Here is a 25,632-nt window from a genome sequence, read left to right on the forward strand (position 1 = left end):
CTCCCCCACCTCCCCTTCCCGCTTCCCTACCCCACCCCCGCACGACCCGTGTACCTCAGGCCGACCTCCCCTCCCCCTCACCCCCAACCCTCCCGCATCCCGGGGTTGGCCTGCGAGTTCCTCAGGCTGACCTGTCCTGGCTTCCCTCAGGCCGACCTCCTCACTTCCTGCAACTCTTTTCCTCAAAGGCAGTCTTTTTCCTCAGGCCTTCTGTGGCCATGAATTTCTGGCACCGCCCCCCCCCGCCCCCACAAACACGCTTCCACTCCTGCCTTCCTGACCTCTTCCTCCTCGCACAGGGCTCTGGCATGCGGCGTATCTTCCTTACGAGCTTATTTGTTGTCTGATGCCCCCGCTGCACGGAAACTCCAATGATGAAGGGCCTTTCATATGGGTTTCTCCAGTGCGGCGGCCCCCATGCCTCGGTTGCTGGCATGAGGCGGTCACTGGATAGACGTCTGCTGAGTGAGGCACAAGCACTCAGCACTCGACACAGGCGAGGCTAAGAGAATCGCCAGAGAGCCGGTGCGAAGCGCCACAGAAAGGGATCCGAACACCCAGAGAAAGGGGCAATTTCCTAACAAGGCCTAAGCCACAACACTGGTCCAAATCCCTTTTTTTTTTTTCTTTTTTGGATTAGGTAGATTCACAGTTTTATCTCATCTATAAAAAACAGAGTTCCAGTGTTATTTAAATGATTCCAAACCAAAGACATTTTAACTCTTCATTTTACAAAATCAGAAATAAAAACTCTAGATAAAATAGCAATAGAAGGAAACTATTTAGCTACCACAATCATATAATAAATTGTTCAAAATTATAAGATGGAACAGGCACGGTGGCTCACACCTGTAATCCCAGCACTTTGGGAGGCCGAAGTGAGTAGATCACCTGAGGTCAGGAGTTAGAGAACAGTCGGGCCAACATGGTGAAACCCTGTCTTTCCTAAAAATACAAAAAATTAGCTGGGCGGCTGGTGCACGCCTGTAATCCCAGCTACTCGGGAGGCTGAGGCAGGAGAATCGCTAGAACCTGGGAGATGGAGGTTGCAGTGAGCTGAGATCGCGCTATTGAACTCCAACCCGGGCAACAAAAGTGAAATTTTTGTGTCAAAAAAAAAATTAAATAAAATAAAATTATAAGATGATAAAACATTCAGATCTATGATATACACTGGTATCTCATTATTGTCAAAATAAATACAAAATAATTTACAAACAAACCCAATAGAAAATTGTATAGCATATAAGAGTAACCAAAGGCCAAGTCCAGACGGGGAACAAACATTTAGAAAGAGGGCCAGCATCACGGACAGTAGGAGAAAGGAAAATTGTAGTGCCAAAGAAATATGACTCTATGCTCATCAAATTGGCCTCAAACTGGGAAAAATCAAAAGGAGCCATCACATAGCACTGCATGAGGGCGAAGTTAAGTCTGTACTGTGGATGGAATGTGGGGTCGCACAGAACTCTGAACAGTACAACACCCTCACCCTCAGCACCTGCTCCTGGGAATCTGCCCCACAGAGAAAAGCACTAGTGAGGAAGGACAGCCATTCTCAAGGACTTGGGACAGTATTTTTCATAGTGAGATAAAAGCACTAGAAATGAACGGCCATCAGCAGACGATCAAAAGACGAGCAACTGGCCAGGCGCGGTGGCTCACGCCTGTAATCCCAGCACTTTGGGAGGCCGAGATGGGCGGATCACAAGGTCAGGAGATCGAGACCATCCTGACTAACACGGTGAAACCCCGTCTCTACTAAAAAATATAAAAATTAGCCGGGCGCGGTGGCGGGCGCCTGTAGTCCCAGCCACACGGGAGGCTGAGGCAGGAGAATGGCGTGAACCCGGGAGGCGGAGCTTGCAGTGAGTGGAGATCGCACCACCGCACTCCAGCCTGGGCGACAGAGCGAGACTCCGTCTCAAAAAAAAAAAAAAAAAAAAAAAAAAAAAAAAAAGACGAGCAACTGAACAACTCCAGTGACTCCACATCAGCAACGCTATGTAGCCCCAAACAAGAGGGGGCTAGAATCAGACAAACTGATTAGGAGCGGTTTAGGACAGGGATTGATGAGACAAGTTTATATGAAATCATTTTTGTAACAGGAGAAGACTCCAAAACTCTACATGCATACTTGTGTGTGGATGTATGAGTGTTTGTGTGTATTATCTGAGATGAGCATGGAGAAATAGGGAAGGGTACGTTCAAAGTTGTTAACAGGAGTTTCCTAGTGCTGAGTGAGGACACAAAAGGTCCAGTTTAAGTGTATGTGTGTGTACACGTGAGTGTGTGTGTTTCCTGTTTTATTCAAGAGTTCTGTCTCATACATGTAACAATATAATGGGAGGCATCTTCTAAATCTGGTCCACTCACAGACGGCTGTACGGTAAGGAAGTCCAGGTTGGATCTCCTGCAGAGAGACTTGGTGTCTCAAAATGAAGCAATGTCCAGGCACTTCTGGAACCAGAGTCTGGTACCAGAGAGGAAAGGAACCGACACAGCTCTGTTGGATAAATTAACCAGAATGTTCCTTGTACTGTTTGAGAGGTAGGGGATAACACAAGGGTCTCAGAGGTAGCAGGTCCAGAAAGTGGAAAACAGACATGGGCTGAAGAGAGAGGTGGCCCTGCAGAGTCCTCCAGCCTTGGGATATGGCTAAGGGCCCTATGTCCACATGGGGGTCACAAAGCCAGGAGCAGCAAACTGTCTGAAAGGAGCCTGCAGACGTTTGGGCAAGAAGGGGTCTCCAACAGTGGCTGGGCAGCAGGGGAAGTGGAGCACACACTCCATGTCCAGCTCAAGCCTGGCAGAGCCAGAGGGATGCCCTGAGACTCACCAACAGCACAGAGATCTGCAAACCGGTCCTCCCCCTCCTCTGCGTGGATCAGGTCATTTCTGCTCTTCTTCGTGGCTGCTCTCTTCAGCACTGCTTTAAACAAAGGATGGGAGAGACTGCCTGAGCTGCAGCCCTCAGGCCACCTGCCTCAGCGGGGCATGGGATCACTCTCCCACTGAGACCAGCGACCTCTCCTGAGCTCCTGTCCTGAACTGGGGCTGAGGCTCAGACTGGGTGATTCTGGGCCCCCTTGGGTCCCTCTCAGTCCCCAGAGTTGAAGAGACAAGGAATTTTGAGGGTGAGGGGTCCCCACTTTCCCTTCCTTCCAAAATGAGGCCAGTGGGCAGGCCTGGCCACCAGGGAGACCAGGAAACGTCCATCTGGGGCAAGGCCAGGACTACAACGGGGACAGCACAGACCTGCTCAGAGCCACAGGCATGGGGCTGGCTGAGACTGCCACAGATGTGTCCATGCCGTCTGGCCCTGACCTGAGCGGTGAGTGTGCAGAGAGGGCAGCCTTCCTGCTGCTGCAGCTACGCTGGTAACCAGTGCCAGCAACCACAGCAGTGGGGCCCAGGCTCCCTCTTGTGGCCCCAGGTTGTGCCATGAGCCTTCCCATGGTCTCTGGGAGCAGCAGCACCCCAAGCCCTGGGGATAGACACAGCTCAGTTTAAACCTGCGATGTGGGCCTGTGTCAGGTGCCCAAGGTCAGACACCATGGCCCTCGTCTGTGTTCATGTGATGGCTGTGTAGGTGCCTGGCACTGCAGAGAGCACCTCGCGTGAAACATGCAGGTGGGCACATGTCACCACCCACGGAGGGCACACAGCCACCAGAGCTCTCCGCCACACCGGAGCGCCAGCGAGTGCCACCTACCGTCCAAAGGGGACTTCTCCTCTGCATTCCTGTCCTCCTCAGCCAGCATGACTTCCTCTGCAAGGGGAACACAGCCTCAGGTCAGAGCCCTCCTGACCCCAGGAATGTCCCACGACAGCGGCACATCTCTGTCTGGAAGGCTCTGCCTTCTCAGCTCTTTTTTTTTTTTTTTTTTGAGACGGAGTCTCGCTCTGTCGCCCAGGCTGGAGTTCAGTGGCGCGATCTCCACTCACTGCAAGCTCCGCCTCCCGGGTTCACGCCATTCTCCTGCCTCAGCCTCCCGTGTAGCTGGGACTACAGGCGCCCGCCACCTCGCCCGGCTAATTTTTGTATTTTTAGTAGAGACAGGGTTTCACTGTGTTAGCCAGGATGGTCTCAATCTCCTGACCTCGTGATCCGCCCGTCTCAGCCTCTCAAAGTGCTGCGATTATAGGCGTGAGCCACCGCGCCCAGCCTTTTTTTTTTTTTTTTTTTTTTTTTGAGACAGAGTCTCGCTCTGTTGCCCAGGCTAGAGTGCAATGGCACGATCTCGGCTCACTGCAACCTCCACCTTCTAGGTTCAAGCAATTCTCCTGCCTCAGCTTCCCAAGTAGCTGGGATTACAGGCGCCCGCCACCACACCCAGCTAACTTTTGTATTTTTTGTAGAGATGGGGTTTCACCATGTTGGCCAGGATAGTCTCGGACTCCTGACCTCAGGTGATCCGCCCGCCTCAGCCTCCCAACGTGCTGGGATTACAGGCGTGAGCCACTGCACCTGGCTGCCTTATCAGCTCTTACGCTTCCAGATGCCAGCAGGGCCCACGGCTGAGCTTTTTCTACTGGGACAGACAGTGTCCTGTGAAGAGGACTCAGCCGCCTTGTGTCTGCCCGTCCCTACCCACACGTCATCTCCCTGAGAACAGCTGTGCCACAAGCGAGTTCGTCTCTCAGGAGCCACTTGGGAAACCTTAGGAAGTGGGAGTGGATTCCCCATGTGGAGGGAAGAGCCCTGGCCTGGGGTGAGGGGAGGGAGTCCAGGCTTGACAAAGCCCAGAGTCAGGGCACAGAAGGGACTTGGCTGAGACTAATGGGGAGAGACCAGCTTTAGGCTGGGCCATGGCAGAGTCCTCCATTTAAAAGGCCACTGTCCTCAGAGCCATATGGCTGCCTGGTGCCAGGCCCCCAGGTGAGCTACAGAGAAATCCCTTCTCACTCTGCTCACTAGAAAGCCCCTCCAGGCTCTACCCGACAGCCAGGGCACCCGAGCTGGCCGCAGAGCAGAACTGGGGACAGAGAACTAACAGTGGCCGGTCAGGAGTGCAGTGGCTCCCACGGGCCCTCACCCGCCTTGAAGATCCACTCCAGGTACCCGTTGAGCTCTCGCTCGATCTGCTGCTGCCGGCGCAGCTTCAGGAAGGCACGGCGGTTCTCCACCCTCTCTCGCTCCTTGGCAAACTCCCTACCATGCAGGGGCCAGAAAAGCAAGATCAGGTGAGTGCAAGCCCCACAGGTGTGCAGCCCCAGAGACAAAAAGGACCAGGGAAAGCCCGGGACAGGACATGCAGGCTGCAGGCTGCCGCTTCAGGCAGGCCCCTGCCACCCCGGCCTCTTCTAACCTGAGCACTCCAGAGCACCATGCAGCTACCTGTGCACCCAGAGAGCCTCCATGAGCAGCCCAGGTAGCCCTCCGTCCTCAGACTCCTGTGGCACTTAGGGACAGTGCCTTGGTCCCCAGAGGGGCAGTTCTAGAGAGCAGGGACAATTTCACAGCCCCTGCCTACAGCAGCCTAGGCACGCGCCTCCTCCCTCCCCCCTGCGCCAGGCTCTGTTATCTGCTGTCCTCCAGAGAGGTCCTGGCAAGAATTCTCCAGAGGAGAACGTTCACTTTGCTTCCTCTGTTGGTTCAGATGCAAAGCCCCTGTGGGAAGGAGGAGGGACAGACAGGGACAGACTGGACAGACAGGGACAGGGAAGAAGGGACTGGGTCAGGGCAGGCCAGAGGCGGAAGGAAAATACCGCAGAGTCCACAGAGACTCCTCAACCAAGCCTCTGAGGCTCACAGTGAGCAGGAGAGGAGACCTTCTGTCATTGGCCCCCGACATCTAACCCCAGCCCCGCCTGAGCCTTTACAGCCATCATGGTGACCAGCAGAGAACATGTGCCCTTCCAGCTCAGCACCCCCACCCGAGCCCCAGACTCCCGGTCAAGCTTTAAGGCTCACAGTGCCGGAAGTAAGCCATTCTCTCTCTCTCTCTCTCTCTCTCTCTCTCTCTCTCTCTCATACACACACACACACACACACACACAGCTTCTGGGCTTGGTGGAGTGGGTGTGGCAGGCATAAGTCCCAGCACACACAGCCCCAGCGCAACAGTCCCTGGCTCTGACCACCACTGACCCCAGGCGCAGGGCCAGTGTCTGCTAGGCACTGAGCTGCTACAGCCCAGGCAGTGCAAGGTGACCGGGCCTGCCTAGGTGCACCCTCCCATCTGGGCATCCCAAGTCCCAAATCTACAGGAAGGCAGGGTCTACTGTGGCCTCCCCACCCAGGCCAATCCCATGCCCTGAGAATGAGAGGGCCTGGGGGACAGGGAAAGGGCAAGGACATCACTGCTTGAACGGATCTGAGAGCTACCAGCAGCAGCTCCCCCCTGCAGTCTGCCCACTCCCCAGAGCAGCTGCTTCTCATGCAGTGGCCGGCCCTCCCTGAGCTTCTGTCCTCGCTGGGTGAGAAGGGGCAGGACGGGGGCCACCTGTTCTGCTTCTCTGGGATGCGGTGAGGATGGGAGCTCTGGAAATGGAGAGAGAGAGGCCGAATTGGCCCCAAGCTGGCCCCCACTGCAGCTCTCGTCCAGACATGGCAGAGCTGTGGCTTTTCCCACAGAGCAAGGCTGGGAAGGTGGCCTCTCACCACTGCCACCCCGGGGTGCAGGACCCACATGGGGGGCACTGGTCCCTGGCTTGGGGGCCCTCTGCTGGGCCTGCGGGCCTGAGGGAGGGTTCAGCTGGGCTGGTTGGAGGACCATCACATATCCCATTCTCCCCAGAGGCTGAGATCTTTATAGTGGGGAAGGAGCTGGAAAGATCATGCAGGCCCTGCCTTGGGCCTCCCCTCCAGCCCCTCAGGCTGTTCTGCACATTCCCTACAGGGACGCAGCAGGAAGCCCTGAGCAGGCTGCCCTCCTGCCTCCCCTTGAACCCACCTATGCTCCTGCCAGGCTTCCCACCAGGCAGCGTTCTCAGCGCCCTCGGCACCAGGCACAGCCCAGGCACCTCACAAGCCTGGCTGCTGCCAGCCCCCTTCCAGCCCCTGTGCCCTCTCCCCACCACACCCTCTGACTCCAGCTCCAAGCACCTCTGCTACACACAGGCCACAACCCTCTGCCCACTGTGCCTCCACTCGAGCTGCTCTCTCCCTGGAAGACCCTCCTCCTTCCTGAGCCTGCTCATTTCTAGTCGCCCAGTTGGGTCTCAGCTGAGATGTCCCTCCCCTGGTGCCTCCTCCAAGCCCCAGGCCTCCGCCGGCTACCCCACCAGGCTAGGAGTTCTATTGCCATCCCCTGAGCTTGCTAGTTCCCATGGAGGCTCTTGGAGAGCCCTGCTAGTGACAATCACACCCCTTACAGGACAGGGCCAAAACCAAGGGCACGATCTCCCTCCAGAGCCCAGAGGCCTCGGCTCCAGCCACCCCACTGTGTGGCTGCTCCTGTCCTGATCAGCATGGCAGCAACTCCCAGGTTCTCCAGGCTCATCCCCAGCCCAGCTCGGAGCCCTGGGCCTGAGCAGGGATCATAGGGAGGACAGAGGGGAGATGTGCTCCTCCAGCCTCACAGGGGAGCTGAGGCCAAGGTGGGAGCAGGGAGCCAGGCAGGCCTGATGCCCTCCACCTCCTTCCTAACACAACTCCTCACTCTGTGGTAGGGCAGGAGCCCCAAATACCAACCCCAGTCAGGCCCCATACATGGCACCTCTTCAGCGCTCAGCCCCAGGGTGGGACAGGAAGGTGCTGTGTGCCCACAGGCCCACCTGGCCATGCCGCCTACCACATCCCACTCCCAGAGAGGAGTCTTTCTCCACCTTCTCCAGGATGGACCCCCAGCCCTGAGCCCTCTCTCTCACCCTCCCCTGGAGTAGCTTGGCACAAAGAGGTGACCTGAGAGGAGGTGCATGCTAGCGGTCAGCGCCAGGGTAGCGAGCCCAGAGGTGACTGTGCAGAGATCACGGCGCCCCCAGTCATTCCTCACCACAGTAACAGAGGGGCTCTCTGTGGCCACAGAGGCTGCTCGGAAACCCTGTCCCAGACCACGCCTCCATCTACCAAGACTACGCTTCCCATCACAGACCAACCTCCGGTTACAGACCACACCTCCCATTCCAGACCACACACACCTCCTATCTACCCATAGACCACACCTCCCATCTACCCAGGCCACACCTCCCATCATAGATCACACCTCCCATTCCAGACCACACCTCCTGTCTATCCAGGCCACACCTCCCATCACAGACCACACCTCCCATCTACCCACAGACCACACCTCCCATCTACCCACAGACCACACCTCCCATCCACCCAGACCAACCTCCCATTCCAGACCACACCTCCCATTCGAGACCACACCTCCCACCACAGAACATACCTCCCATTCCAGACCACACCTCCCATCACAGAACACACCTCCCATTCCAGACCACACCTCCCATTCCAGACTATACCTCCCATCTACCCATAGACCACACCTCTCATCTACCCAGGCCACACCTCCCATTCCAGACCACACCTCCCATCATAGATCACACCTCCCATCATAGACCACACCTCCCATTCCAGACCACACCTCCCATTCCAGACCACACACACCTCCTATCTACCCATAGACCACACCTCCCATCTACCCAGGCCACACTTCCCATCATAGACCACACCTCCCATCATAGATCACACCTCCCATCATAGACCACACCTCCCATTCCAGACCACACCTCCCATTCCAGACCACACACACCTCCTATCTACCCATAGACCACACCTCCCATCTACCCAGGCCACACCTCCCATCATAGACCACACCTCCCATCATAGACCACACCTCCCATCATAGACCACACCTCCCATCATAGACCACACCTCCCATTCCAGACCACACCTCCCATTCCAGACCACACACCCCTCCTATCTACCCATAGACCACACCTCCCATCTACCCAGGCCACACCTCCCATCATAGACCACACCTCCCATCTACCCATAGACCACACCTCCCATCCACCCAGACCAACCTCCCATTCCAGACCACACCTCCCATTTGAGACCACACCTCCCACCACAGAACACACCTCCCATTCCAGACCACACCTCCCACCACAGAACACACCTCCCATTCCAGACTATACCTCCCATCTACCCATAGACCACACCTCCCATCCACCCAGACCAACCTCCCATTCCAGACCACACCTCCCATTCAAGATCACACCTCCCACCACAGAACACACCTCCCATTCCAGACCACACCTCCCATCACAGAACACACCTCCCATTCCAGAACACACCTCCCATTCCAGACTATACCTCCCATCTACCCATAGACCACACCTCTCATCTACCCTGGCCACACCTCCCATTCCAGACCACACCTCCCATCACAGACCACACCTCCCATCCCAGACAACACCTCCCATCCCCAACCACACATCCCATTCCAGACCACACCTCCCATCCCAGACCACACCTCCCATCTACCCACAGACCACACCTCCTGTCTACCCAGGCCACACCTCCCATCACAGACCACACCTCCCATCACACATCACACCTCCCATTCCAGACCACACCTCCCATCTACCCATAGACCACACCTCCCGTCTACCCAGGCCACACCTCCCATCACAGACCACACCTCCTGTCTGGCCAGATGAGTAGCAGCAGCTGCTCCCCCATGGCAGAGACCACCGAAAGGCCAAGAGTATGATAGAGGTAAGGGGCCGAGGGGCTCATCAAGGACAGGTCAGGATGGTGGCACAAAGGAAGGGCTGCCAGAACATAGAACACCAGGAGCAACCACCACAGAGGGCACCCATGGGCCAGGCCCCCACCCCAAGTGTCACGTGTGCCCCTGTTGACCCCTCAGCTGAGAACACAGAGGGCACCTGCACATCCCCCACATGGTCTCTCACCCCGACAGCACGCCCAGCACCAGGTTGAGCATGAAGAAGGAGCCAATGATGATGAGAGGGATGAAGTAGAGCCAGTTCCAGGTGTTGCCGGCCGCATCGTTTGTCTGGAAGCAAAGAGAGGGAGATGAGGAAGAACAGACAAAACACACAGTCCCGGCCACAGAAGCACCCCCGGCCCCCAACAGGCCTCCTTCTCAGAAGCATACACCTGGTAGCGTCCAGGCCATGGAGAGGCCAGTCAGGGGGAAGTTCAAGCATGGGGCTGGAGTCCAGGCAGCAGACGTGCCCTTGCTGGCAGAGTTCTCTCTGGACTGCAGCTCCCAGAGGACCCGGGACACTCCGTGCTGCCAGCCACCACCTGGCAACACTCAAAAGCCAAGCAGTAGGCCCAGTGAGCCAAGGCTGTATGGATGCCCCGAGGTGGCATGAGCACCCAACCTCTGCCATACACCTCCCTGGCTCCCAGACATCCCTGCGCAGTTCCAAAGCTATGTCCTCCTGAAGGGGGCCCACAGGCCCAAGTCCACATCAGACCCGTCTGCAGCGGCTCCCATAGCTGAGAGGCAACAGTGGACCCATCGCATTTTCAATCTCACCACACGCCTGGCCTGAGACAGCGCCCAGCACTCAGGCGTGATCTGAATAGCGGAAAGCAAAGAGGGACCTTCTTTCCCAGATCTTTTGCTTTTTATAGCACAGCCCACAAAAGGGTGCGCTCCTTTGAACCCAATTTAATCCCATAGTTGTTTTGTTTTATGCATTTTATGTGGCTAAGGGGTGTAGAGAAAGCATCAGCAAAAGCCAGGCCAGCTCTCCCTAACCAAGCCAGCCTAGCACACGCCGCAGAAAACACGGGCTCTTTCTTCTGCGAGTCTGGTGCTGGAGAGAAACCAGGAGGGCGGTGGGTGCCAAGGGAGGCAGCCCCTAGTCCCGTTCCTGGACACCTCTCCTCAGAGGCAGTTCACAAGACATGGGACGGGGCTCCACCAAGACAGAGGCAGGAGGACAGTCGGGCGCTGCCCTGCAGCGGGCACTGATCTCCAGGTGCTGCTGTTGGCATTCCTGCCCTCCAGTATCTGCCAGCCTGGCGGATTTGCAGCCTCCACCCCTGCATGGACTGAAGGTCGTGGTTCCTGACCCTCGGACACTGATTCCAGGCTGGCCCCTGAGATTCCTGGATCTGAACCTAGAAGTGACTTTGAGAACCCCAGCTCCCACTGCAGTTCATGGTCCTAGACCACACCTCTGTCCAGACTCACATGCAACTCAGACCTGTGGATTGGGGGCCACCGAAGCCACCAACTTCCTGCAAGCCTGCCCTTCCTTCTTGAGAGAAAGGAGATGTCATTGCTGTAGCCTCAGCCCCTCTCACCTGCTCAAGTACTCGGCTCCCACAATTTCCCTCCCTAGTGAAGTGGTCCCATCAGTAGCCAACTGGCCCTAATTCCTCTCATCTTAAAAAACAGGACTGCCACTTCTGCGAAGATGGAGCCAACATACTCTGCCATACTGTTCCCACTAAGCAGAATTAACATACTGAAAATTATGCATAAAGCAAACACAGAATGACTCCAAAAAGCAGAGAAAATAGGGCAGACTAGCTAAGACCCCAGGATATAAGGTGCGTTTCCGGGACTTTCTTCTTGCCTCCTCTATCCCACATTTGGAGCTGATGAAGCCTAAAACTTGGAAATGCCCAAGGGGCACAGACAACAAAAAAAAGCACCAGCAAAAGCCAGCTCTCCCTAACCAAGGCAGCCTAGCACACGCCGCAGAAAACATGGGCTCCGTCTCCATCCCTCCCTTCCAGCAAAGACCCAGAAGAGCACCTAGACTGCAATGAGGCATCCAGATCCCCTCACCCTCCACGGGGTGCTGTCAGAGAAAGCCAAGCAGGAGGTGGAACTTTCCTCCTCGGCAGTGGTTATCACGGCCCCCCAGCCCCAGCCCACCTCCGTGGTACTGAGGAAGACCACCCGGGACACCTCGACTTCCATTTACACAGGCAGTAGGGGCACCTCTTGCTGCTAGGGAGCTATCAGAAGGGCCTTGTGGAGTCAGGACTTTTACCACCATCCAGCAGTCACGAAGCCACCCACCCACATACAGTGTGCAGAAACCACGTGGAGAACAAGAACAAGGCACCTCTAAGCCTCCCAGCCAGGGAAGTTCCCTTGAGGCACGCTGGGAAGCCAGACCTGCCGCCCCTGCCCAGGAGGAAGGAGAATGCTCCACCATAGTCAACAGAGGCCAAGCGGGCAACCTAGGCTTCTGCACTCACCTGCAACAAGACAGCAGCCCCCCTCCTTCCCCGACAGCCAACGCAGAATGCTTCACTGAGATCCCAGATCCCAGCCGGAAGGCCAAAAATGGCCAGTTTTCAACTGAAACTCACTTGTCATACTAAGAACCAGGAAGAGCACAAATTTCTTAGATGCTGTGATGGTTAATTTTGTGTCAGCTTAGCTGGGCCACGGGGCACTCAGACACCTGGTCAACTACACTTGACAGGATCTTGCAGATACTTCTACAAAGGTGCTCTGAGATACGATTAACACTTTAATCCACAGAGTGAAGACCACTGCTCTCTGTGACGTGGGTGGGCCTCCCCTGGGTAAAGGAAGAGTCTCCAGCAGATGCCTCTGGATTTCACCTCTGCCAGCCACCACCATCGGGAACTGCACCATCAGCTCTCCCACATGCGGACAGCACCCAAGCCCACCAGGCAGAACCACAGATGTGGACCTGCCAGCCTCTGTGATCACATGAGCCAGTTAATCATGATAAATCTCCCTCTCCCTCTCCACATACACACACACACAATACACGTGCACCGCACATGACACACACGTATACACCACACACACCACACATGACACACACGTGCACCACACATGACACACACGTATACACTGCACACACATGAACACCACACATACCAGACACATACACCATACACACACACTGGACACACAAGCGCACACACCACACACATGCATACCACACACACCACCAACACCAAACACACAATACACACACTACACACACAACATACATACACCACACACACCAGACACACATACACCACACACAGGACACACAAGCACACACACCACACACATACATACACCACACACACACACCCCACACATACCAGACACACACACACCATACACACACACTGGACACACAAGCGCACACACCACACACACCAACACTAAACACACACACACTACACCCACTACATGCACACCATATGTATACCACACACATAGGACATGCAAGTGCACACACGAGACACACACATGCACCACACACCACACACATGCACACCACACACACCAACACCAAACACACACACCACACACACTACACACACACCATACATACACCAGACACACATACACCACACACACAGGACATGCAAGTGCACACACCAGACACACACACCACACACTACACACCCACCACACACATGCATACATACACTACACACACAAACGCACCACACATACCAGACACATACACCATACACACACACTGAACACACAAGCGCACACACCACAAACACCAAACACACACACACACCACACACACCACACACCACACACCACACACACCACACACCACACACAAAGGACATGCAAATGCACACACCAGACACACACATGCACCCAAACCACACACCCACACACCACACACATACCACACATACCAGACATGCACACACCACACACATCAGATACACCACACACACACTGGACACACAAGCACACACATAGCCACCACACACATGCACACACCAGACACACACACCACACACACGCTACACACATACTACACACCCACACACACACCACACACACACCACACACGTATACACCACACACAAAACACACATTGAACACCAAACACACACCACACACCACACACATGCATGCCACACAGACCACACACCACAGACACACCACAAACACATGCACACCACACACATCAGATACACACCACACAGACACAAATACATCACGTACACACACTGGACACAAGTGCACACACCACACACACCATGCACACACCCCACACACACACACACACCACACACATACCACATGCACCAGATATAGGCACACACCACATACACCACACATACTACACACATCACACACTACATGCACCACATACACCACACACACACACATGCAAACCACACACAACAGACACAACACACACCACACACACACCAAACACATTTCTCCAAAGGTATTTTTTTTTTTTTATTCTGGGCATGTCCTCAACCTTGGCAAAATAAAATTCTGAATTCATTGAGACTTGTCTCCGATACTTTTTGGATTACAGACCAAAGGGAAAATTTAGAGCCAAAAAAAAAATCAAAAATCTCAATGAAAATGCATAACCAGAGAATGGAGGGGATGTGGAAGGAATCAGTGAACAGTAAGAGAACAAAGAAGAAAAGAATTATCCATTCTGATAAAGAGAGAAAAGTGAACCTCAAAAACCCATGGGACTGTAACAAATGATCTAACATTCATGTCATCAGAGCACCAAAGCCAGGTGAAAAAGGACAAAGCTAACAGTATTTACAGGTGCGGTGGCTCACACCTGTAATCCCAGCACTTCAGGAGGCTGAGACAGGCAGGTCACCTGAGGTCAGGAGTACAAGACTGGCCTGGTCAACATGGTGAAACTCTGTCTCTACTAAAAATACAAACGTCAGCCAGGCATGGTGGTGCATGCACGTAATCCCAGCTACTCTGCAGCCTGAGGCAGGAAAATCACTTGAGCCTGGGAGGCAGAGTTTGCAGTGAGCTGAGACTGCGCCACTGCACTCCAGCCTGGGTGACGGAGCGAAACTCCATCTCAAAAACAAAAAACAAATGCTGAAAACTTCTCAACTTTAGCAAGAGACACAAACATACAGATTTAAGAAGCTCAGCAAACCCCAGACAAACACATTATAGCCAAACTTCTGAAAACTAGAGAAAGAAAAAAGTCTTGAATGCAGCAGAAAAAAATGATACCTTACCTACACGGGGAAAACAATTCAAACGGTTTCTCATCAGAAGCCATGGAGGCCAGAAGGAAGTGGCATAATATTTTTCAGGTGCTGAAAGAAAAGAACTGTCAGCCCACACACCTATACCCACCAAAAATATCTTTTGGGAAATCAAGATATTCTCAAATGAAAAACTAGGGAAATGGAGAATTTGTCACCAGCAGAACTCTCCTAAGAAAAAAATGAAAAATGAAAGTTATCTAAACAGAAAGGAAATAAGTAAAAATTGAATCACTATTAGGAAGGAAGAAACATGGAAAGTGTAAAAATATAGGTAACTGGATTTCTTTCTCCTTTTGAGTTTTCTAAATTATGTTTGACAGATGAAGCAAAAATTATAGTACTATTGAGGCAGAAGAATAGGGTCTGGAGGCCGGGAACCTAAGGCTGGTTTGTGCTGACTTCCTAGAACTGAATCAAAAGGAAAACCTCACTCCACACCCAAGTAACAAAAGAACAGAGGCTACTCCCTTTGCGGCCTGCCCCACTTCCACTGTGTCACAGATGAAAAAATGGAAAGTACCTCTGATCGGTCACCTCCCACAACCCATCAGGCTGGTCATGGGCCAAGTCTTCATTATTATAGGGTTTAACTTTATAACTTCTACTTCAGCCTTTGATTGGTCACCTCCTGCAACCAATCAGACTGGTAGCGGGCCCAGTCTTCATTTACATAGAGTATAACCGAGTAACCAATGGGAAACCTCTAGAGGATATTCAAACCCCAGAAAATTCTGTAACTCACTCTCTTGAGCCACTTGCTTGAACCCAGTCCCACTCTGTGGAGCGTACTTTCAACAAGTCTGTGCTTTTGTTGCTTCATTCTTTCGTTGTTTTGTTCATTTTGTCCAGTTCTCTGTACAAAATGCCAAGAACCTGGATGACTCATAGTCAAGACCCTCCCCTGGTAACATATTTTGGTGAGCTAGCCAGGAGGCAAGCCCAAAGTTTGGGATTTATTTTTCTTCTCATTTTCCCTTTTCCTCTCTGCTCCATACAGGGGAAGCATTTTCTATCTCTCCTTCCAACTCAGGACCCTTGACAGAGAGCACCTAAGCATGGAGGCAACTGCAGGTCTCTGGCTGGGGCCACTCTATGGAGAGACTGAAAGGTATCCATGTGGAAGCACCTGACCACCACTGCCTGGTTCACATGAGGGACCTGAGCCCTTTTCCTTTTTTTTTTTCAGTCTTTCAGCAGTCATTTCCTAGTAGCTCCCCAGTAACTGAGGGCAACTGGCTGGGACCACTCTTCAGTGTTACCTGAAGGCCAAGGAATGATAGGGATAGCTGCCCTGCCTGGAAAGGGGTAGGACTCTTCTGTCTTTCCTGGTTATACTCCCTGATCCCTATGTGTGACACAATTGGCAGTGGCAGCTTGTCAAGGGGAAATTCACACGTTTCAGGGAACTTAAACCCTCTTTTCTTATACTAAATTCTACTGTAGAGTTAGCTAGTAAAGACAAAAGATAATGTCTCTTAGGCATTTTGACCTCCCTTATCTTACTTGATCTATTCAACTGGCTAAGGGCAAAAGAAACCCACTTAGCACCCTAGCTATGCAAAGAAGGTTATAAATAAAAGAGATTTTATATTATATAAAAAGGGATCTTGTATGGTAAATTCTTGTCCTAAAGTAAAATAACTGTTGTTTTAAAAGGGGGATATGGGCCGGGCACGGTGGCTCATGCCTGTAATCCCAGCACTTTGGGAGGCTGAGGCGGGCGGATCACGAGGTCAGGAGATCAAGACTATCCTGGCTAACACGGTGAAACCCCGTTCTCTACTAAAAATACAAAAAATTAGCCAGGCGTGGTGGCGGGCACCTGTAGTCCCAGCTACTCAGAGGCTGAGGCAGGAGAATGGCATGAACCCGGGAGGCAGAGCTTGCAGTGAGCCAAGATCATGCCACTGCACTCCAGCCTGGGCGACAAAGCGAGACTCCATCTCAAAAAAAAAAAAAGAAAAAGAGGGATATGGCTGGGCGCAGTGGCTCACACCTGTAATCCCAGCACTCTGAGAGGCCGAGGCAGGTGGATCACGAGGTCAGGAGTTCGAGACCAGCCTGGCCAATATGGTGAAACCCCATCTCTACTAAAAATATAAAAATTTAGCCAGGTGCGGTGATGTGCACCTGTCGTCCCAGTTACTTGGGAGGCTGAGGCAGGAGAATCGCTTGAACCCGGAAGGCGGAGGTTGTGGTGAGCCAAGATCACATCACTGCACTCCAGCCTGGAATATGATAATAATAATAAAAGTAAAGAAATAAAAGAGGGATGTATAGGACAAGTCGCAAAGTCCAAGCATGTTGTAGACAGTCTGGGTAAGTCGTGAAAAAGATTTGTGAAAGTGAAATTATGCAAGAAATGTTGTATAATTTATACTGCCTAAGTTTAGAGGGTTAAAGGATTGTTTTAAGTGACATAGGAAAAATCCAAAGGTTTGAACAAGTTGTAGGCTTATGAAAATTAATTGTAAAAGAGATTCTGTATATGAACGTATTGGCTGAAGTTAAAAGAAAAAGTGTGGCTTTATCAAATTGAAAGGATGCTAGAAGTCAAGGCCTTCAGTCAGGGACAAGAGGAAACTCATAGTGGGCCACTGATTGTGGAGGGAACCATTCCAGAGTGGTGCTGGCACCCATCTAAGGTCAGACATATCTGACAAACTAAGAGGGTGCCCAGAGGTGGGGATGCCCTTGGGAACCCCAGACAAGACCCAGAGTTTTTCCACATGGCCACCCCAGGTAAAATCTGGGTCACCTAGTGGGCCCTCCACTTTTCAAAGTCCTCTTCTCTCTTCCAGACCACTATGGGCAACTCTCCATCCATTCCATCTGATTCCCTGCTTGGCTGCATCATCAACCACTGGAATCAATTGAACTCTGACAGTCTAAGGAGAAAACATCTGATTTTCTACTATAATACTGTATAGCCCCAATATCAGCTGGACAGTCAGGAATAATTGGTGGTCATTGGAAGTCTTAATTACAACACCATCCTGCAATTAGACCTGTATTGCAAGAGGCAGGGTAAATTGTCAGAAATCCCATACGTACAGGTCTTCACATACCAAAACCCAACAATCTGCAAAAGTCCTGGAACCTGCCCTGAAAAGGAAGGTTTTAAGGCAGAACTAGATATTGTAGATGACCCCCTTTTACAAAAGCCACCCGTCTCTCAGAGGGAAGTGCAACCACCCCTGTATAACTCCTTGCCAAGTGCTCCTGGGGCTCAAACCCAAGAGCAAAATTCAGGGGTCCAGCTAAGTCCTCCTCACATTTGGAGAGGAACAATCTATTCACCTCCCCCTCCAGCCCTGCTACCCCTGAGGGAAGTAGCAGGAGCTGAGGGGCCAGTCCTAGTGCAGTCCCCCTTTTCTATAACTGATATAAAACAACATAAGGAAAAGCTAGGAAGCTATTCTGAGAACCCTGGGAATTTGGAGATGGGTCCCAAACTTTGACCTTAGCCTTTGAGCTCTCAGGGGAGATGTTCAATTCATTCTAGCAACCTATTGCAGCCCCTTGGAAAAGAAACAAATCTTTGAGGCCACCCACCAGGAAGCAGATGACTTATTTCCTTGAAACCCTCAGGGTAATCACTTAGGCCCAGACACAGTCTCCATTACTGATCCTAACTGGGACACCCAAGGGGATGAACCACCAGGCTAAGTTTCTTGAGGCTCTCCTTGGAGGAAGAGAAAGAGAATAAGGAAGTAAATTATGATAAGGTAAAGGAGGTTATACTGGGCAAGGAGGAAAATCCAGCCATGTTTCATGGCAGGCTGGAGGAAGCCTTTAAAAAAATATACTAATCCAATTTGTCCCAGACATTAGATGTAAGCTCCAAAAGCTACAGATGGGCCCACAAACTAATCAAAATCAGCTTCTTGATATTGCTTTCATGATGTATAACAATCATGAAGGAAGTAAAAGGGGAACAGAGTAAAGAAAAGTGGCAAGCGAAAATTATGACAGCCATCACTGGCAATGCCCTGAATGCCCAAAGAGCACTCAAAGGAAACCCAAAGGGCCATAAGGACAATGCCAGCATGTAGAGGATACAAGATTTGTTAGTATTAATAGATACCTGTAGGGAGCTGAAGGCCCGAAAGACGTGACCAACTCAGTATTCCACTGGAGGCAATATGATCAAACAGCAAACTGTTTACCATGAAAGCAGGATGTGGGCAAACTCACGACTGTGCCTGCCACCAGGAGGTTTGCTGAGGGCAGTAACTCCCTGGTGCCATGCTTATTGAGGTTATCTACTGGGACATCTAGAGCCTATTGTTCAAAGAATGCAGTCTTGCAAGCCTGCTGTGAATCAAACTGCCTGCTGACAACCACACCCTCCTCTTCTCACTAACTCTTTTGCCTAATAAATACAGAGGGCTGTGTAAAGCTCAGGGCCCTTGTTCACTAGAAGCAAGGAGCCCCCTGACACCTTCCAAATATACTCTTTATCTTTATCTTTATTCCGGCATCCGGCATCGTTTTTTCAGTCCCCCAAGGTCCGTGAAGGTTACAGATACCGTTACTGACTGGACTGAAGCTTACCCTACACCAAAACACAGAAGGCCAATGAAGTTGTGAAGGTTCTTCCAAGAAGTATTTCCCCAGTTTGGGTTATCTCAAAGCCTCCAAAGTGATAGACTCGTTCTTTATCTCTCAATTCAAGGGGTTGCTAAGGCTCTCAGAATCAAATACTATTTACATTCAGCATGGAGGCCTCAATCCTCTAGAAAGGTGGAAAGAGCTAATCAAACTCCAAAATGGGTATTAGCTATGTCAGGAAACATCAGAAACTTGGGTCAACTTGCTGTTCAAAGGTCTCGTAAGAGTCCATAATTTCCCCAGAGCAAAAATTATGTTATACAGAAGGCCATTTTTAACTAATGATCTAAATACTGATCCAGAAATGGCCACTTTAGTGAAATACCTAGTTAACCTGGGACCATTTCAGCTGGCTTTACAAAAGTTTGAAACTCAAAGGCTCCCCACACTGGGAACTAACCAGCAACCCAAAATCAGGCCAGGAGATGAGGTACTTTTTTTAAAAAAATTTATTTCCATAGGTTTTTGGGGAACAGGTGGTGTTTTGTTACATGAGTAAGTTCTTTAGTGGTGATTTACAAGATTTTCGTGCACCCATCACCCAAACAGTGTATGCTGCACACAATTTGTAGTCTTTTATCTCTCACCCCTTCCCACCCTTTCCTCCTGAGTTCCCAAAGTCCACTGTAACATTCTCATGCCTTTGCATCCTCACAGCTTAGCTTCCACTTATGAGTGAGAACATACGACGTTTGGTTTTCCATTCCTGAATTACTTCGCTTAGATTAATAGTCCCAATCTCATCAAGGTCACTGTGAATGCAATTCATTCCATTTTATGGCTGAGTGGTAGTCCATTTTATATATATATATATCAAATATATTATATAGTGTATATATATAATGTGTATATATATTATATAATATATATACATATATCACAGTTTCTTTATCCACTAGTTGACTGATGGGCATTTGGGTTGGTTCTAGATTTTTGCAATTGCAAATTGTGCTGCTGTAAACATGCGTGTGCAAGTATCTGTTTCATATGACTTGTTTTCCTCTTGGTAGATATCCACTAGTGAAATTACTGGATAAAATGGTAGTTTTACTTTTAGTTCTTTAAGGAATCTCCACATGGTTTCCCATACTGGTTGTATAGTTTACATTCCCACCAGCAGTGTAGAACTGTTCCCTGTTCATCGCATCCATGCCAATACCTATTATTTTTTAATTTTTTTATTATGGCCATTCTTGCAGGCATAAGGTGGTATCACATTGTAGTTTTGATTTGCATTTCCCTAATCAATAGTGATGTTGAGCATTTTTTCATGTTTGTTGGCCATTTGTATATCTTCTTTTGAGAACTGTCTTAGCCCTCTTTTTGACGGGATTTTTTTTTTCTTGCTAATTTGTTTGTGTTCATTGTGGATTCTGGATATTAGTCCTTTGTCAGATGTATAGATTGTGAAGATTTTCTCCCATTCTGTAGGCTGTCCATTTACTCTGCTGTTTCTTTTGGTGTGCAAAAGCTCTTTGGTTTAATTAAGTCCCAGCTATTTATCTTTTTTGTTGTTGTTGCATTTGCTTTTCGGTTCTTGGTCATGAAATTCTTGCCTACGCCAATGTCTACAAGGGTTTTTCCAATGTTATCTTCTAGAATTTTTATAGTTTCAGGACTTAGATAAGTCCTTGATCCATCTTGAGTTGATTTTTTATAAGAGATGAGACTTCAGTTTCATTCTCCTACATGTGGCTTGCCAATTATCCCAACACCATTTGTTGAACAGGGTGTCCTTTCCCCACTATTATCTTTTTGTTTGCTGTATTTGGATTTATTTCTGGGTTCTCTATTCTGTCATTGGCCTATGTGCCTATTGTTATACCAGTACCATGCTGTTTTGGTGACTATGGCTTTATACTATAGTTTGAGGTTGGCTAATGTGATGTCTCCAAATTTGAGAGGAATGAGGGTGGTATTTTGATGGGAACTGCATTGAATTTGTAGACTGCTTTTGGCAGTATGGTTATTTTCACAGTATTGATTCTACCCATCCATGAGCATGGAACAGCAGTGCTTTGTAGTTTTCCTTGCAGAGGTCTTTCACCTCTTTGGTTAGGTATATTGCTAAGTTATTGGGTTTTCTGTTTTTTGTTTGCTTTGCAGCTATTGTAAGAGGGGTTGAGTTCTTGATTTCATTCTCAGCTTGGTCACTGTTAGCATATAAAAGAGCTACTGATTTGTGTACATTAATTTTGTATCTGGAAACTTTGCTAAATTCTTTTATCAGTTCTAGGAGCTTTCTGGAGGAGTCTTTAGGGTTTTCTTTTCTTTTTTTTTTTTTTGAGACAGAGTCTCGCTCTGTCGCCCAGGCTGGAGTGCAGTGGCACGATCTCAGCTCACTGCAAGCTCCGCCTCCTGGGTTCCCACCATTCTCCTGCCTCAGCCTCCCGAGTAGCTGAGACTACAGGCGCCTGCCACCTCGCCCGGCTAGTTTTTTGTATTTTTTTTTTTTTTTAGTAGAGACGGGGTTTCAGCATGTTAGCCAGGATGGTCTCGATCTCCTGACCTTGTGATCCGCTCGTCTCAGCCTCCCAAAGTGCTGACATTACAGGCTTGAGCCACCATGCCCGGCCGTCTTTAGGGTTTTCTATGTAAGCAATCATATCATCAGCAAACAAACTGTGACAGTCTGACTTCCTCTTTCCCGATTTGGATGACCTTTCTTTCTTTCTCTTGTCTGATTGCTCTGGTTAGGACTCCCATTACTATGTTGAAGAGGAGTGGTGAGAGTGGGCATCCTTGTCTTGTTCCAGTTCTCAGAGGGAATGCTTTCAGCTTTTCCCCATTCTGTATTATGTCGGCTGTGGGTTTGTCATAGATGACTTTTATTACATTGAGGTATGTCCTGTGTTTATGCCAATTTTGCTGAGGTTTTTAATCATAAAGGATGCTGAACTTTGCCAAAGGCTTTTTCCACATCTATTGAGATGATCATGTGATTTTTGTCTTTAATTCTGTTTATGTGGTGTGTCACATTTATTGACTTGAGTACATTAAACCATCCCTGCATCCCTGGTATGAAACCCACATGATCATGGTGGATTATCTTTTTGACATGCTGTTGTATTTGGTTAGCTAGTATTTTGTTGAGGATTTCTGCATCTATGTTCATCAGGGATATTAGTTTGTAGTTTTCTTTTTTGGTTATGCCCTTTCCTGGTTTTGGTATTAGGGTGATACTGGCTTCATAGAATGATTTAGGGAGGATTCCCTCTTTGTCTATCTTGTGGAATAGTGCCGACAGGACTGGTACCAATTCTCTTTGAATATCTGATAGAACTGTCCTGTGAATCCATCTGGTCCTGGACTTTTTTGGTTGGTAATTTTTTATTACCATTTCAATCTCACTGCTTGTTATTGGTCTGTTCAGGGTATCTAATTGCCCTGAGTTAAGCTAGGAGAGTTGTATCTTTCCAGGAATTTAACCATCTCCTCTAAGTTTTCTAGTTTACATGGTTAAAGGTGTTGTAAGTAGCCTTGAAAAATCTTTTGTATTTCTGTGATGTCAATTGTAATATCTCCCATTTCGTTTCTAGTTGAGCTTCTTTGGATTTTCTCTCTTTTTTTCCTGGTTAAACTTGCTAACAGGCTATAGATTTTATTTATCTTATCAAAGAACTAAGTTTTTGTTTCATTTATCTTTTGTTTGTTTGTTTGTTTGTTTGTTTAAGTTTCATTTAGTTCTGCTCTGATCTTGGTTTTTCTTCTGCTGGGTTTGGGTTTGGTTTGTTCTTGTTTCTTTAGTTCCTTGAGGTGTGACCTTAGATTGTCTGTTTGCATTCGTTCAGGCTTTTCGATATAGTTGTTTGGGGCTATGAACTTTCCTCTTACCGCTGCCTTTGTTGTATCCCAGAGGTTTTGGTAGGTTGTGTCACTACTGTCATTCAGTTCAAAGAATTTTTAAATTTCCCTCTTGATTTCATTTTTTACCCAATGATCGTTCAGGAGCAAGTTATTTAATTTCCATGTATTTGCATAGTTTTGAGGGTTCTTTTTGGAGTTATCCAGTTTTATTCCACTGTGGTCTCAGAAAGTGCCTGATATAATTTCAATTTTCTTAAATTTATTGAGGCTCATTTTGTGGCCTCTCATATATGGTCTGTCTTAAAGAAAGTTCCACATGCTGATGAACAGAATATATATTCTGTGGTTGTTGGCTAGAATGTTCTGTAAATATCTGTTAAGTCCATTTGTTCTAGGGTATAGCTTATGTTCACTATTTCTTTCTTGACTTTCTGCCTTCATGACCTGTTAGTGCTGTCAGTGCAGTACTGAAGTCCCCCACTGTTATTGTGTTGCTGTGTATTTCATTTCTTTTTCTTTTTCTTTTTGACAGAGCAAGGCTCTGTCACCCAGGCTGGAATGCAATGGCACAATCTTGGCTCACTACAACCTCCACCTCCCGGGTTCAAGCAATTCTCCTGCCTCAGCCTCCCGAATAGCTGAGATTACAGGAGCCTGCTACCACGCCCGGCTAATTTTTTTTGTATTTTTAGTAGAGACAGGGTTTCACCATATTAGCCAGGCTGGTCTCAAACTCCTGACCTCAGGTGATCCACCCACCTCAGCCTCCCAGAGTACTGGATTACAGGCGTGTACCCCCGTGCCTGGCCTGTCTATCTCATATCTTAGGTCTACTAGCAATTGTTTTATACATGTGGGAGCTCCAGTGTTAAGTGCATATATATTTAGGATTGTAATATTTTCCTGTTGGACAAGGCCTTTTATCATTATATAATGTCCCTCTTTGTCTTTTGAATGGAATGTCTTTTTTCACCCCTTTACCTTAAGTTTATGTGAGTCCTTATGTGTTAGGTGAGTCTCTTAAAGGGAACAGATGGTTGGTGAATCTTTATCCATTCCACCATTCTGTATCTTTTAAGTGGAGCATTTAGGCCATTTATATTCGACGTTAATATTGAGATGTGAGATACTATTCTAGTCTTCATGCTACTTGTTGCCTGAATACCTTGGGTTTTTTAATTGTTATTGTTATATAAGTCCTGTTGGATTTATGCTTTAAGGAGGTTCCATTTTGGTGTATTTGTATTTTGAAAATTTGTTTCAAGATTTAGAGCTCCTTTTGGCAATTCTTGCAGTGCTTGCTTGGTAGTGGCGAATTCTCTCAGCATTTGTCTGTCTGAAAAAGACTATCTTTCCTTCATTTATGAAGCCTAGTTTGGCTGGATACAAAATTCTTGGCTGATAATTGTTTCGTTTAAGGAGGCTGAAGATAGGGCCCAAACCCCTCCTAGCTTGTAGTGTTTCTGTTGAGAAATCTGCTGTTAATCTGATAGGTTTTCCTTTATAGGTTACCTGGTGCTTTTGGCTCATAGCTCTTAAGATTACTTCTTTCGCCTTTTTTTTTCTTGAGACAGAGTTTCATTCTTGTTGCCCAGGCTGGAGTGCAATGGCGCGATCTTGGCTCACCGCAACCTTCGCCTCCCAAGTTCAAGTGATTCTCCTGCCTCAGCCTCCTGAGTAGCTGGGATTACAGGCATGTGCCACCATGCCCAGCTAATTTTTTCTATTTTTAGTAGACATGGGTTTCTCCATGTTGGTCAGGCTGGTCTCAAACTCCCAATCTCAGGTGATCTGCTCGCCTCGGCCTCCCAAAGGGCTGGGATTACAGATGTGAGCCACTGCACCCAGCCTCCTTCATCTTAACGTTAGATAATATGATGACAATGTGCCTGGGCGATGATCTTTTTGCAATGAATTTCCCAGGTGTTCTCTGAGCTTCTTGTATTTGGACATCTAAGTCTCTAGCAAGGCCAGGGAAGTTTACCTTGATTATTTCCCCAAATATGTTTTCCAAATTTTTAGATTTCTCATTTTCCACAGGAACACCAATTATTCTTAGGTTTGGTTATTTAACATAATCCCAGATTTCTTGGAGGCTTTGTTTGTATTTTCTTATTCTTATTTCTTTGCCTTTGTTGGATTGGGTTAATTCAAAAACCTTGTCTTCGAGCTCTGAAGTTCTTTCATCTGCTTGTTCAATTCTATTGCTGAGATGTTCCAGAGCATTTTACATTTCTCTAAGTGCATCCATTGTTTCCTGA

At 49.2% G+C, this 25,632-nt stretch overlaps 1 protein-coding gene across 1 annotated transcript in view; it reads right to left on the reverse strand.

The window, feature by feature from the left end:
• The window catches only part of CACNA1B (calcium voltage-gated channel subunit alpha1 B), a 250,674-nt gene that overhangs the window by 168,245 nt on the left and 56,797 nt on the right, over positions 1–25,632 (reverse strand). Inside the window, 4 exon segments of the mRNA XM_025359441.1 lie at positions 2,840–2,929; positions 3,716–3,772; positions 5,040–5,155; positions 9,874–9,977. Coding sequence (XP_025215226.1) covers positions 2,840–2,929; positions 3,716–3,772; positions 5,040–5,155; positions 9,874–9,977 — 367 coding nt within the window.

This window comes from Theropithecus gelada, chromosome 15 (assembly GCF_003255815.1).
Source record: "Theropithecus gelada isolate Dixy chromosome 15, Tgel_1.0, whole genome shotgun sequence".
In the NCBI taxonomy this organism is placed as follows: domain Eukaryota; kingdom Metazoa; phylum Chordata; class Mammalia; order Primates; family Cercopithecidae; genus Theropithecus; species Theropithecus gelada.